This window comes from Symsagittifera roscoffensis, chromosome 1, assembly GCF_963678635.1.
Source record: "Symsagittifera roscoffensis chromosome 1, txSymRosc1.1, whole genome shotgun sequence".
In the NCBI taxonomy this organism is placed as follows: domain Eukaryota; kingdom Metazoa; phylum Xenacoelomorpha; order Acoela; family Convolutidae; genus Symsagittifera; species Symsagittifera roscoffensis.
In genome coordinates, this window is record NC_087062.1 from 89,016,544 (window position 1) to 89,032,729 (window position 16,186).

General features: G+C 37.6%; 1 protein-coding gene across 1 annotated transcript; it reads left to right on the forward strand.

Moving 5' to 3' along the window:
• The first annotated feature begins 8,792 nt into the window (after positions 1-8,792).
• On the forward strand, positions 8,793-15,356 carry LOC134851809 (vacuolar protein sorting-associated protein 4-like). The gene is made up of 6 exons (XM_063868052.1): positions 8,793-8,857; positions 9,241-9,352; positions 12,606-12,935; positions 13,386-13,542; positions 14,012-14,374; positions 14,747-15,356. Exons 1-6 carry the CDS (start codon positions 8,837-8,839, stop codon positions 15,075-15,077), a joined length of 1,314 nt encoding a protein of 437 aa, XP_063724122.1. The 5' UTR covers positions 8,793-8,836; the 3' UTR covers positions 15,078-15,356.
• Positions 15,357-16,186: the final 830 nt, after the last annotated feature.

A 16,186-nucleotide genomic window follows, 5' to 3' on the forward strand; every position in this document is an offset into this window, starting at 1 on the left:
CAGTCACTTTTCCCAAAAACGTATTATGTTACAATCCACACCAATGAATCACGCTCTTTTTAATATAGACTTAGTGTCGCGAATATCCGAGTTCGGACCTGTTTTGTTTTTGTCTCAATCTTATTGAAAGGCAAGTTACCAGTGCAGTCACTGATACCTAGCCTGTGTGCTAATAACCTAATACCTCTCACTTTTTAGTCTTTCTTTCGTCTACCTAAGTCCTTTAATAAAATAATACCCCTCCGGATTGGCACAAATAGGACCCTTCCGGACTGGCTGAATCTAGACCCCTCCGGATTGGGACCCCTCTGAGTTAGTTAATATAAGACCCCTTCGGATTTGGACCCCTCCGAATTAGCAACTATAAGACCCCTCCGGATTCGGAACCCTCCTAACTTGAAAAAAATTTTGACCCCTCCGGATTGGGAACCCTCCGGTTTTGTAAAAGTAGCTTTTCGGAGATTTCTTACTTTCAACCTATAACCCTCCGGATACGTTCTCCGATGCAATTTTGCTCTTTCAATTAACTAGGAAGGGTATGCACTGCTTTCCTAGACCCTTCCGGATTGAAGTTAAGCCTCTTATTTGACAATTCACACTAACGGTGAAGGGTCTTATCGCTCGCCTAACTTCGGCTCGCTTAAGCTTTTGCTGTATCTTTAGCCTTCCTTTTTCGTCTAGAACAGCCTAAAGTTACTTTATTCAACCGCTATTACCTCTTGTTAGGGGTATAAGGGCTTTTCTAAAAAAATTTTGTAAAACGTGAAGGGTGTACCCTTCCAAATTGAGGAATTTGCTAAAAACAATCTCAAAAAATTTTCACGCTTACTTTTCCGAAAAACTTTTGTCCCTATCAGTAAGCTCAGCTAATTTCTGATCTATTGGTACCAAGATCAACTCGATATGCCCAGTAGTTCTAAAGTTATTAACCAAAATGTCTTTTTTCTAAACTCAAAAATTTTTCTCTCTTTTTCCGCCTAATAGGTTCCGCCTAACTTTTTCCGCCTAATAGGTTCCGCCTAACTTTTTCCGCAAATCAGGTCCTTTCGACCTAAAAATTATTGATCCGAGCTCAGAAGGCCTATACTCTTCTAGTTCAATGCAAAAGATCCGATCTAAAACGCTTTTGCTGAAAAAATTTTACGAAAAACTATGCTACCTGTACCCCTCCGGATTGATGAATCCACCAAATCAAACACGTTAAGTTCGATTTCTCTGCAACCCGGAAGGCTTTCGGGTAGCGGGTTTTAAAACTTGTAGATTCACTAGTGGACGTTGTCCGAACAACTATTTTTACTGTTGTAACTCAAAAAATTCAAAAAATTTTCTAAATTTATAGTGTTTCGTTTTCTCAAAAATCACCAAATTTCGGTTCTCGGTACCAAAATAGTTCCAACCACTTTCGAACTAAACTTAACCGGTTCTCTCTATTATGGTAGTGCAGTTACGATGTAACACACTAACTTAGCGCTTTTTTCCGTTTCAAAAAATATCGATATTTCAAAAATCGCGACTTGTGGGGGGATCAAAATATCGCTATTTTGACCCTAAAAACCGGTCTGTTTTCGTTGTTTTTCACTGAAAAACGATATAAGACTATTAATATAGGCTATGTAATTAATAATAGTAGTAATACTATACCCCTCCGGGTTTGTTTAATATCCGAATTAAGGTGCTTAACTCGGATATTCGCAGTTCGGTGAAGGGTCACTACAGTGCAGCACTGTCGAGCCCCCCACAGATTACTATCTTAATTTTTGTACCAAAAGGGACACAAAACTTGCTAACGATACCCAACAGTCGATTGTTGTTGTCGTTGAGCCCCTTCTTGTTGCTCCTTGTACTGCTTGCCGGATCAGTCTTCTCCCAAGACCCCTCCGAATTGAGTGCAAATCAGCTGACCCTTCCGGATTGGGCGCAATTTATCATTAACGTGCTTAAATGTTCAAATAACCCTACAACACAAGCCTCACAAACGGGCTACAAAACTGATCGTAACAATCCTGACTGATATAAATGCCTGTAACAACAATATATCTATCAACAACAAACGGGAGCGTCGGATCACATCTTTTCTGGGGGGATGATTTCTACTGATTTTTGTACTTTTTTACTTTTTTTGGTTTTTTAGGTTTTTTTTTATGTTTTTTGTTTTTCTTGGGTACTCTACTACTTTTTGTTTGGTTTTATATATATCTTTAAGTGTTTTTGGTCACAAACCATTCAGGAGATGACGGGACCGCGAATCCCCCCACCCTTCCTGGTTCGTAAATTTTCGGTCTTAACTAAGTTAAAAAGCTATTCACGGTAATCCAAACTACCCTTCCGCCCCGGCGGTTAAGGCCTATTAAGGGCGTTAATGTGAGCATCCGCTCGGCGCGGAGTGCTCGTTAACGGTTCTGCCGGTCATGATATTAAAAAGAATAACACCCAGGAGCGCCAAAAAAACATCTATGTAACATTCGCCCGGAAGATACATATCGACGGAAGACAAAACTAAGTCTTAAGACGACTGGCTAACGTCTAAACAGAGCTTTGCATGCTTTTCACCGTCTCTACCAAGCCAGTACTTTTCGGTGGTCTTTCCAACATCGGGTCGACAAAAACGTTACTGCTTTCGGCTTCGGTCAAAACACTCAAATTAACTAGATTACATGCAGAAATAAGGAGCTCATGGCTGGGTCTCAGTATCCCCAGACCACGAGGTCACTCCTAAAAACAGGGCTACTACTTATTATATTACTATTGTTTTTGTTCAGTAGATAAAAATCATCATCTCCATCGAAGATGGATCAACCCTTTCCCCCAACTCCTAGCTTCTCATCCTTATCAAAATGAAACTAGATGTTAATTAAATTCAAGTCAGGACATGACAGGAAGCTAAAAATTTAGGTAACAGGATAAAAGTTTCAGTTCCTTTACCCCTCCGGATTGACAAATCTGCTGGATCAAGCTTGTTAATCCTGATTTCTTCTTAATCCGGAAGGCCGTCCTTCACCCTTCACCGTTGTTCGCAACGGCCTTGCAACTATTGTAGCGGCACAATAGTTGCAACTCGGAGTGTTCTCTGTTACTCTGTAACTCGTTGTCGTTTTCCAATCTCGATTTCGTAGTTGTTGTTAGCGCATCTAATGTTGTTCTATTTTTCTTTCTCGTTTTAGCCAAAATGGCCGCTTCTGACGTTTCTCAGAAATATGTCGTCATAATTCGAATTTTTGAAATTTTAAAATACCAGAATATTCCAGTCCTCACCGTTTGGCCAATCGTTCCAATAACGTTCTTAATTCTTAATAATCACCAATCCGGAAGGCTCGCTGCTAAAAATTCGAATTCTGCAGAGATTGCATTTTTCACATTCTGGTCGAATGTCACACCCCCACCCTTCCTGGTTAGTGAATTTTCAGTCTTAACTAGGTTAAAAAGCTATTCACGGTAATCCGGAAGGCTTCCGCATTCCGAACTACCCTTCCGCCCCGGCGGTTTTGGCCTATTAACATAGTAGGGAAGTAAAAGTTTGTATAAAACAGTTTCAGTCCACATCCCGAGACCCCTCCGGATTCTTGCATCCGGCGAAATAAGACTCCCGTTCTCCTTCCGGAAGGCTGCCTCACACACTTCACCGTTGTTCGCAACGGCCTTGCAACTATTGTAGCGGCACAATAGTTGCAACTCGGAGCGGTCTCTGCTACTTCTGTTTTTCTCTGATTCCGATTCTCAGTTTTTTCGTTGTTGTCGTTGTCGCAACTATCGTTGTTGTGTCTATATTTTGGTTTTTTTCCAAAATGGCTGTTTTTGACGTTTCTTAGAATTATTACGTCATCAATTCGAATTTTTAAAATTTAGGAATTTCCGAATCCTTGAGCCTTCACGATTTGTCCAATCGTCCGAATAACGCTCTTATTCCTTCAAAACCGCCAATTCGTAAGGTTTGCTGCTAAAACTTGGAAACTGCTGAATCTGCACTTTTGTACATTCTGATCGAATGTCACAGAGAAAGGCAAGACAAATTTAGGAACATTTTCCTTAGATAGTTTTTTTATACGGCTTTCGTTTCTATATTTGGCGGTTAGTTTGTGCTGCCGGTAGCTTTATGGGTCTTATCGCATGACGCGTAACGAGATGCTTCTACTACTACTACTACTACTAAAAGAATTTATTCCCTTTAAAATATAAAGGCATCAAACAAAAGAAATGGTATGATTATGTACACAAGACATCACGAACGGCAATTTATGCAATGGCAACAAAGTAGCATTGAACAAGAGTTGTTTAAGTTGAACATATCAATTCTATTTTTTAGATAGATTTTCAATTTTGCTTTGAAAATTTCAGGCGATGAGAAAATGTCGGCTATGTTGTTTGCTGAAATCATGTTGGCATACCGACAGACGCGATAGAAGAAAAATTGCTCTGTAAAGAAGAGTCGACAATTCTGGGTTGTTGAAAGCTTAGGGCGTGAGCTATTGCGAAGGTCTTTGGCTGCAAAGGTAAAATTTATGTATCTGTAAAGGTTGAAATCAAATTGATCAGTCAGGACTCGATTAAGAAAACACATATCATGTAAAGCTATAGTGAAGGAAATTGGCAAGGAATTCGTTTTTCTAAGTTGTTCTGTATAGTCGTTGACTCCCGTTACCCATTTCAAACATTTTCTGTTAAATAATTCTAGTTTGCGGCGATATGTTAAAGATGGAAACCAGACCTGACTACCGTATAATAAAATACTCACAATACATAGCTGGTAATATTTGAATTTGGTTCTCATGGATACTCCATAAGGGATTGAACGTTTCAAGAAATGGAAAGCTTTGTTAACTGCAACCAGTTTGGTTTTAATGTGGATGTCCCACTTTAAATCACTAGATATCGTTACTCCGAGATCTTTGATAGATGAAACTGACGGAATTGGGTAATCATTAAGGCAAAGTGTAGATTTGGGGGAAGTTGAGTTAAAACAAATAACTTTGCATTTATCAGAATTAAATGTCATTTCGTTTTCAAGCGTCCAATTGATAAATAGATCAATGTCTATTTGAACTAAGGAAAAGTCATATTTTGAATAGAGTTTGCTGTCATCAGCAAACAGAAAACATTTAGAGGTTTTCAAGACAGCTGGCATGTCATTAATGAAGAGTATAAATAGTAAAGGGCCGAGTACACTTCCTTGCGGAACACCACTTGTTACATGGCCTTTTGGAGATGCTTCATTGTTAATTAAGACATTTTGCGTGCGGTTTGTGAGATAGGAAGCAAAAAGTTCAAGAAAGCTAACGTCAAAGCCTAAATTACCAAGTTTCAAAATAAGTATATGATGAGGAACTTGATCAAAAGCCTTGCGAAAATCGAAGTACACAGAAAGACATTCGCTTTTTGCCTCGACGTCGTTATAAATCTGATCTAGGTATTCAAGAAGCTGAGTAACAGTCGATCGCTTGGTCATAAAACCATGTTGAGCAGGTGTAACTTTAGCCCGAATTTTAGGATAAATGAAATCGAAGATCATTCTCTCCAGAACAATCGATAATTGAGGCAATATGCTAATCGGGCGATAATTTTCAACATTTTCGGGATTACTAGATTTAAGAACTGGCGTAATAAACGCACATTTCCAAAGTTCTGGCCACGTTTTAGTTTCCAAAACCTTGACAAAGAGCTGCACGACTAGAGGAGATAGTAATTCACTGCAGTAGTTAAGAATAAAGGTTGGGAGGCGGTCGTTGGTAATACAAGAAGTTTTAGCAAATTTGAGAGCTTTCTCGACCTTTTTAAGGTTGACATGGAGATCGGATAGAAAAATGGTGGGTTTTTCGGGTTGTAAGATTTGAATTTCATGCTTTTCTAGAAACACTGAACAGAAGTAATCGTTCAAAAGAATGGCTATTTCAATAGAAGTGGATGCTTTTCTATTCATCCAGTGCATTTGGTTTGGTATTTTCCTTCTGGTAAAAGATCGAAGGTATTTAAAGCAATCACGGGTAGAATTTGGTCTTAAAGATTCAAGGAGACAAGTTTTATCCAATTCGATTGAATTGTTAAGGTCTTGTTGGATCGAAGCTAAATGATTTGTGTTGGCTGTCCGTTTAGATATGGAATGATGCTTATTCAGTAAATGAACTGTATGCGACGAATAATAATAGGGAAGTTGCTGGCGTCTTTTAGTTTTCTGTGCGCATGATGAAAGAATTGCATGATTGATCTGAGCGTACCAGCTATCTACATAATCATTAGTGGTGGATATGGAATAACATGAGTTTTGTTCCACAATGAGTTTGGTAAAGCAAGGGCTGATGTTAGTATTGAAGATCGAATGAGAAAAAGATGATTTAGATAGAGAGGTTTTCATAAAATTCCCACTCACAGTAGGCGCTGCTTCAGGAATGGTAAAAAAAGCAAATAAAGGAAAATGGTCTGAGTAAAGCACTTCATTTACAAATGCAGTGATCAGTTCTGTGTGCGAAGTTAAAATGATATCAAGAGTGTTGCCTGAGCGATGTGTGGGTTCATATATAAGGGGCATTAAGCTATGATCCTCAATAACCTCTAGGAACAGTTTCGAGTAATCACAGCCACCATCAGAAGATGCCCAACAGATATCAGGCAGATTTAGGTCACCTAAGATTGTGTACGAACTAGAACCATTAATCAATTTGGAGTTAAAATAACGTATTGAATCAGTAAGCATTTTGGCAGGTATCCGAAACTGCGACGAAGCGGGGGGGTTGTAAATAAGGAGGAAAATATGATTAACTGCACCCGAATATATTGAAAGTCCGATGCAGTAATCTGCATCGTATGATAGAGTTGAATAATTTAGAGCAAAACTCCTTTTTGTAGCAATGAGAACACCTCCGTGTTCTCCAGAAGTGCGGTCTTTTCGAGCAATAACCGAATAGGGAGAATTCATAGGAAAAATTTCGGGATCAGTAACTTCTGGTTTAAGCCATGTTTCAGTAATGAACACGATATCAGGAGAATGTAAAGAAAGAAAATTGATTAACTTCAGACGCTGATTTATGCTCAAGAGACTTTGTGCGTTGATAAGGCATAACTTTGATTGTAGTCAGTCAAGATTGATCTTGATACCATTTCGTTCGAGGGTCAGACCACGAATTTTTAGCTCATCGCGTGGAACTTTTTCATTGTTAATCATGTCGTACCGTTTCTTGAAGATTTTACGTTTCAGAATCTGTTCTTCTTGGTTCAGGGACTTCGATATGAAAATCTTTTCTTTGAAATTCTTCAGTTTGTAAGATTTTGCCAGGCATTTTCTAGCATTCCATTCGGATGACAGACGAACAAGTAAAGGACGCGGTCTTCGTTGTTGGGGATTATTTTTACCAAGTCTATACATTTGGCAGATACTGAGATTTTCTTCGCCTATATGATCAAAAATTTCGGCCACTTTGGCTTCTTCGGCCTCTATATTGGATGTAAACTGTCCGTTGTCTTCGCAGACCCCGTCGATGATTATCTCGTTTTCACATGTGTTGGCCCGGTGACTGTTATTAATACGACTATTAACCGGTACATTCGATGATGTTGTCTTGGTTGGATCAACATTTTCAACAGTTTCTTTAATGCTTTTTGTAATTTCGATTAAGCTTTCTTGTCTTTGAATAATCAGTTCAAACTTAGCTTGGGATGTGAAGATGTTCCCCTCAAGGCAGCCAGAGCACAGCCAGAAGCATCCTCGAATTTTGCCCATTGTAGCTACATCATCAGGAGACAATCCAACACATTGCCCATGGAACCACGCGCTGCACTTTTCACATCCTATAGCAGTTGAGTCGTTGTCCTTCACTGTTTTGTTGCATGGTCCACATCTAGTAGCTTTTGCTTGAGACATATCAAACCGGAAACTATTTAATAAGTTTATCACAACAATTAGGCTAATATGTGATAAATTTCCGAAAGTGCAGTTATTTCAGTTCCAAGGTTTCGGATATTTTTGCAAGTTTATATTTGAGAAAAATTATTTGATAACCATGGGTTTCACCCACTCATAGCTGGGAGCTGAAAAAGTTGAGGGGTTGCTCAAAGATAAATGAATTTAGTTTGTGCACAAATTTTCTAAACCAAGAATCTATTAAAAGACACAATTTACTTTTTAAAAAAAACGTTTTTTTTTTGCTTAATACGTTTTAAAGCATTTTTTTCTAAAAAAAATAATGGCTTGTCAACTCTGACCAAAATGAGCTACCTCAAAATGTGTTCGCATAAATTTTTGTGAAATTCGTCGAGCAGTTTCTAGTTTTCTGCGATAATTAATCGAGAAAACGATTATACAGAAGGACATTGGAGTTCGGATATCTGCTGATTTGAATTAAAATATTCACATGTAAAGGGCAGCTAGTAAAGCACTTAGCGTCGTCTTTATTTTGAAAAAAGCTCACCCAGATTAGAGCCAACTACGAAATATTTGGTAAGCCATAGTAACTTTGAATATTTGTTGCGCTTGAAAATTTCCAAAAGAATTGTGTCAAATGAATAAACAGCATGGATTGGTGCGGACTTAAAAGAATCCTCTTCCACGTTTAAGGTCACTTTGAACCAGATTATAATGAACTAAACTGCTGGACCCATAGAATCTAAACAACTACTCTCTTAAGCTAGCAATCTCTGGCATACTGAGAGCCGAATCCATTTCAAGTACATTATAAGTACAGTCCCATAAACGTCCTATCAATTTTTTTGCATTACATAAGTCTCATCAAACAGTACTTAATTCCCTGGTTCGTGTATAACGAAACCTTGGTATTATACATTTTGGTGAAAAATGTGTGTTTCAGACTTGTATGATATTGTGACGCTTTCGTGTTGTCAGCTAACCTTACAAATGCCTGGGCCATACACCCAGGTTAGTTAAATAAATTTTGAGGTCAATATGTTTGTCTGAGCTTCGGATTTACTGAAGCAACGGAATCATAGAAAAATTCTTTCAGCATTTGAAATTCTCTGGAAATTCTTTCAGTTTTCGAGAAAAAAAATTACCGGAGCATTTCGCCTCTCAGAATACCTCATTTTAGCTATACTGACTCTCTTATGATAAACCAACAGCCCAATGTCAAAAAGTGATATTACTATTATTTTAAAAATATAGGTAAAATGATGTTTTTCTAGATGTAGGACTTTATAAACAACACGAATCAGTCATTCGAACACTCAGCACTGGCATCACCGTTATATTTTAATCTTTATTGCGCTTGTGAGATTGAGTGGTTTCTAAAGTGATTATTTTAGAAAGCAATTGACATCATAAATAAGGCAACGCACGAGGACACAGCAAAGAACTATCAAGAAGCGTTCAACCTATATCAGACTGGAGTTGAGTATTTCCTTCATGCCATCAAATGTAAGTCCGATTTTGATTTGGTAAGTCCCTATTTATCCAAGCTGTAGCTTAGAAAAAATGCGCAGTTTTAGTGAAGCTGTAAGAAATGTTTCTAGTCAGAGAAAAGGGTTGTTAAAATCATTTTTGTTCCGGTTTTTGAAGAATTTAACCAAATATGTATGCGTATGCTTGTTTGTTTTTATACGACCGATAAGTTTTTATACGTCGGTGGCTTCGTGTATCGCAGTTGGTGCAGAGCTCAGCTCCGCCTCTGTGTGTTTTCTGCATCTCAAGATATGAGATGATTCACTTCAGCTCTTGTTTTCTTTGACCTAGAGTTCCCTTCAATTCAGTTTTAATTTTTTAAATCGTGTTTTAATTTTCGTGTTTAATGTCAGTATACGTGTTCCGCTCACTTTTCATTTGGCGATTTCAAGCATTTATTTTATTAACTTCATTAGAATGCATTCAGTGCTGATTGGTTTCCGCCCGTAAAGTATGCGTGAAAGAAATGGTTATAGGGCGCAAGTGATCGCAGAATCTTCGACTTGTAGAAGCTCAATCCACCGCTGTCGATCGACATGTCTACTTTCAGTTTAACCTCGCTTTTTTTAGTGGCCTGATCCGTTATTTCAAAGGGCCGAATACGTTTTTATGATGGATATCTATTTTTTGGTTTGGATTTGTTTGACTATGAAAAAAGGCTCTTGCGCTGTTTTTTTACGCTTGCACCGGAATATTAACAAAATCAGATGAATCAGTCATCAAGGTTGTTCTGATAACAACAAAACAGAATGCCTGTCAACAGATTATTTTTGAGCATGTCTGCATTTTAAATGACCGTTCCATTCGATTTTTTTTGGCTGGTTGTAAATCATTTCTTGTTTTAAGTTTCCTTTTTTGGTTATTATTTTTAACCTTTTTTTCATTTTAAGTGTTTTTTGGCTTAAATGGTTATGGCTGAAGCATATCTGCTTAGTTGCCTCGTAATTCGTCGTTTGAAGCTACAAAATTTTCAAATGGCTCTTGTGCTTACGAAAGTGTAAGAGGGCGTAAAATGTAATTTTTTTTGCCCAAAGTGTTTCATAGCTCAATTTTGATTTCTTTCCGGCTCAGCATTCGTCTAACCAAGTTTTATCTGCTCTGTATCCGCTAATTGACTTCTGTTTTTAATGCTTTGTTAACATTGGCACTTGTGTTTTTCTCAGTATTTTTCTTTAAATTTCCCAGCATTCCAGACAAACGTTTAAAAAAATCAATTTTTTAACTTTCTTTTTTAATATTCAGCTTGCCTCCTTTTTTCCGGCTAGCTCCCGTGCCATTTATGTTGTATTGCAAGTGGTGCGAAGCTCCGCTTCGCCTCTTTGTTATATTTATTTTCTTCACTTTTTGCTGTGAACATGATCTGTATATTTGGCATCTTTTGGAATTGGTGAAGTTTTCTATTAATAATTAAGTCTTCTTGAGTCTAAATTTTTGGTGTGAGATATCAACTTTTTGATTGGAAGTAATCAGATTTCCACCTACAGTTTTATTTAATTTTGCTTGGCTGGCTAGTCTTTTGTGAAGATGTTATTTCCATGTATTCCTCTTGTTGCTTGATTACGATATTTTCAAACGAGTTGAAGTAAGGTATACTGTCAAAAATATCCAAACTTATGATGAGTCCATGTGGTTGACGTTTTTTCATTTGTTCCGTTTTTATCCATATCGTACTTGTTGTTGAAGTCTGGCACAAAATTTCGTGTTCTGGTCGAAAAATAATTTCTTGCTCTGGCCGAAAAATTACTGACCTATTTTGAAACAACCGTTCAGTAGGATTAGTTTTCTGTGTAGTTTTTGTTTGGAATTGAGTATGATTTTGTTTTTGTCTGAGGATTAGTTTTTTGTTTTGTTTTCGCCACACTTCGGTTTCGCGTGTGAGCTTTCTGAGGTACTTTTTCGCTTCCGTTTTCTTGGAAATTGGAAGACGTTTTTTATAGCATTTTTCTTCTTTCATTATTTTCTGTGTCGCAATTTTAACTTTGAAAGGCTAGTTTTGATATTTTTTGCGAATATTCAAGTTTTGTGTGCAATGTCAGTTTTTGAGTCCCTCTCAAATTTCAGTAGGCGATTTCATAGCATTACTTATATCCACTTTATGAAAGCGCATTCAAAGCTGCATGATTTTTATCTGCAATTTTTTGATTGAAAGTATTAGATGTAGGATGCAAGTGGCAAAAGCTTCGATTTGAAGGAGCTCGATTCACCGCTTAGCAAGCTTGTTTTCATTTTAAATCGATTTTTAAGTTTTTTTTTGCAATTTTTGTTGCTTCGCTTGTGTGTTCAAATTTCATGCTAACTGTTGGACTGAACCAAGCTCACAATAAAGTGAGAATTGCTGGGTTTGTTTCGCCTCTCCGTTTTTTGAAAAGATATTTCTTGTTAAAACATTTTGTGCAACTTAAGTGACAACCGGTAGTGTTTATTTAGTTCTATCAGTATGCTTTTACACTAGGGGTTAGCATAGTGTATTTTTCGAACCAGCTTTTTTCGAATCTAACTCGCAAGTAAAAGTGTTCTTTTATTTGGAAATTTCACTGTAGCATTGAAAATTGCAAAGCATATGTTCTCTGCTTTATTTGTGACTAATGTTTGTTACCTATTAGGAGTTCGTGGCTAATATTTAGTTTGCAAGTTCGAACTCGAGGCCTAGCCGAATTTTTACAAATTCGAAGCTTATTTCTAATTTTTCTCATTGCTGTTTATAGAGCTGCTTTTGTATCTTTTTATCACTAGTGTTTGCGAAGCAAAGCTTCGTCTTTGTGTTTATGCAGTGTTTTCCTATACCGTGTTTCTAACCTTCATATTTCCACAGTTTGTCTCAATTTTGTTGCATTTGGTTTACTATAGGCTTTGTTTATTTTGTATTTAAAACAAGACTGCTCCTATATCAGGACAAAGCCCTGAATGTTCCGACAGCTCTTTAATTGGTCTCGAATAGTGTGTGGCAAGAGAAAAATTGGAAAAATATAAATTTAGGACAATATCTTAGATCAAGTGTGAAAATATTAGTCGTACGAAATTAATACTACCAATTGAGAGCTAGCCTTAATTCAATTTGAAACGATTTTGTATTGCGGGATAAATCGCCGAAAATCGACTGCATAAGAAAACCCACCAAGTAAAAATATTCCGTTTTCATTGAAAGTCGGAACAATAAAGTCTCGACGTTGTGTGCAAGTATATGAGGCTAAAAGAGGTTTTAGAATCTTCAAGCCTGTTTTTGGTTTAGATGAGTGTCCCTCAAAAGATATAAAAGATAATCTGAGGAAGAAGTGCGACCAGTATCTGGAACGAGCGGAGAAAATAAAAGAGTATCTGAATGGAAAAGACACCAAAAAGAAGCCAGTCAAAGATGGAAGCTCACACAATAATAAAGACAAGAATGGTGGCAGTGACAGCGAAGACGAAGAGTCGAAGAAGTTTCAGGACAAAATATCGGGAACTATTCTGATTGAGAAGCCGAATGTCAAGTGGAGCGATGTCGCGGGACTGGAGACTGCGAAAGACGCCCTGAAGGAGGCTGTCATTTTCCCTGTCAAGTATCCACAGCTATTTGTCGGTTAGAATCAGTATATTGGCGTATAACAGAGAATTTGCGTTAATTACGTTCGACTATTGTAAAACATAAAAGAGTTTTCGTGTTAAAAATGTATACTCGTAGATATTTTTTTGTATAAATATGTACACAGTAATTGAAATTATAAAGAGTCTTATATAGGTCGCGATGCTTTTTCAGAAAATGTCCTTGAATTTTTTAAGGCTCAAATTTACTTTTCGCGGTTTGACTTTTGATTTCTTTTTAAGTTCAGTTCATTTCCTTTGTTTGAAAGGCAAAAAACACGAAATAACCAAGAAAATGGAAAATTTGCACGGGGGGGGGGGGTAGAAAAGACGGATTTTCGTATAACTTGCCATGTACAGCATGTAAAAAATTCTGGTCAGATCTGAAATTTAACAATAATCTTAATAAGTAGTGCTCCTTTTATTCAGCGGCACTTGATGATTACAGGAAAGAGAAAACCGTGGCGTGGTATTTTGCTGTTCGGGCCTCCGGGAACGGGGAAATCGTTTCTGGCAAAAGCAGTGGCAACTGAGGCCGACAACTCCACCTTCCTCTCAGTCAGATCTTCTGATCTGGTTTCCAAGTGGCTCGGAGAGTCTGAAAAGTATGAATAAACTATATTACGTAGGAGTTACCTACGTTACGTAAGAATTAATAGTCTAGTTTCTTAACGATAAACTACCTTACGTAAGACTTCATTACTAACTTAAGAATTAACCACGTTTCATAAGACATAGCTGAGTTACACAAGTTTTCAATGAAAAATCAGGATGATCATCACTATGAAAACATCTTGATTCTGTGTGGCGATAATTTTCCGCCGTCGGCAATTGGTGGCATTTCAAACAGCGAAAACTCGTACACAGCAACATGGTAATACAAATTGTCGGCGTTCCCTTGAAAAGATATTAACCATAAGTGTTCCGATACGTCTTCAAACTGAATATTCTGAAGGCATGTAAGTTATGAAATTAGCTATAAGTGAGATTGGCCTTCTAATAACCACTCCGGAATCTAGGTACAACGATGTAAATTTTTTAGGATCCTTTTTCACGAAACGGATGCGTATTTAGGCTTGTGAAGAACATGTTCGAGTTGGCTCGACAAAGGAAGCCGGCAATCATCTTCATAGACGAAGTGGACTCCCTGTGCAGCTCCCGAAGTGACAACGAATCGGAGTCGGCTAGACGAATCAAGACCGAGTTCCTCACCCAAATGGACGGAGTGGGAGCCGACACAGACCAGATTCTGGTGCTAGGAGCCACCAATCTGCCCTGGGCTCTGGATTCGGCCATCCAGCGCCGGTTTGAGAAGCGAATCTACATCCCGCTTCCAGAGGCTCCCGCCAGGACAGCCATGTTTAAATTACATCTGGGAGATACACCGTGTGATGCGACAGAGAAAGACTTCAAGAAATTGGGCGATAATTCTGCAGGGTAATTTATGCTTATTATTGTAGTAGTTGTTGCCTTGTTTCCTTTCTCCGACCTCAACTTTTGTTAATTTAAGAGCCTTCGTCTAAAAAGGTTATGGTTGTTTCTGTTAATTTGGGCTCTTTCGTATTCCTTGGCCCCTGAATGATAGGACTGGAATATTAGTTTAATATTAGGATCAGTTAATATTATTTAATAATCACGATCCATGAATAAGTTTTTGCTCTGTTTTTTTTTTAAAGAAAAAGTGAAAACTTATTGTCGCTCTACAGTTTTTCGCTCATTTTAAATCGATTTTAATATATATATAATGTTAAAAAATAATGTTATAAAAATATCAATTAATCTGCTAGTTGATGCATGGATTATTTCTAGTTACTCGGGCGCAGACATTGGAATTGTAGTGCGAGAAGCCCTAATGCAGCCGGTGCGGAAGGTGCACCAGGCTACCCACTTCAAAAAAGTATCGGGACCTTCGCGATTGGACCCAGACGTCTACTTGCACGATTTGCTCACGCCCTGCTCACCGGGGGATCCAAATGCTCTCGAGATGAAGTGGACAGAAGTACCTGGAGACAAGCTGAAGGAGCCAATCGTGACCATGGAGGACTTGGAGAGATCGCTGAAGACTATTAGACCCTCGGTCAGTGCGGATGGCATCCAGGAACATCTTAAATTCCTTTCGGAGAAAGGGGTTGAAGGCTAAAATCAACAGAGGCTGAACATGTTGATCAACGAAATAACTGTCGAGGACATTGATTACTGGATAAATACCATGTAAATTGATTGACCCTGAAATGATAAGCTGGCCCTTGTTTGAACTGTGTAAATGAAGGATTTAGTTTGTCACCACTAAGCATTCTATATTTCATACTTCATTTAAGCTCAATGTACAATTATAATAAGTTATTAGTGTAGAGATGAATTTGAGAGTTAAAAAACCTTAACATTTTTTCGACTTCTTAATTTAAATTGCATAAATACAGTTTTATTATCTTTCCGATTAGCAAAAGTATTCCAACCGGGTACTAGATTTTTTCACGTTAAACTAGATTTGATCAGCTCCCCTAATTAACTTATCAAGTTCCTGCTTCTATTTTGGCCCTTTGGTTGAGAGGCAACGCTTATGCAAATGTCTGGGACAAGTTCGGTCAGGAGTCTTAGTTTTTCGAACTTTACTTTTCTGCTTAGAAATTTTCGGGTTATCGTTTGTCTGCAATGTATCCTCAGCTTGAACTTTTCTTCTGATGGGAGCCAATTTTTTTTATAATTAGGTAATTTTGGTTCATGCCTGATGCCGTAAGTGTGATTGACTTCCATGAAATGTTGCTCACTTTTTATTGCGATTTTCTAGCGTACAAGATCAAAGATTCCTTTATTAAGATTCGATGAATGTAGTGAAGACTCATCGAGGTCATTATGAATTTTTTTTTCGTAAAAATTCTTAAAGATTGTTTACCTTTTAGTTGGACTTTCAGCGGTTTGGCTTCTGATTTATGTTTAGTTTACTTCGTTTCCTTAGTTAAAAAGAAGGCAAGTCGCGTTATCGAACAGCAAAAGTGTCGAAGTCACGAAAAACGTGATCCTTTTGTACTTCAGAAAATTGATTTAAATTATAGATTTCCCAGTGGAGTAAAAACTTCACAAATTGTTTTCTCAAATTGAGTGCGTTTAATCAGTAATTCAATTAATAATTGTCTTGAAATTCAAGTAGCTTAAAGCTTTGTTAAAAAAAATAAGAAAATACAAATAAGTTAGATTTGAAACTGTTTTTTCTAGATATTTTTAATTAAATTTGCCATTAGAAAGCGTTAT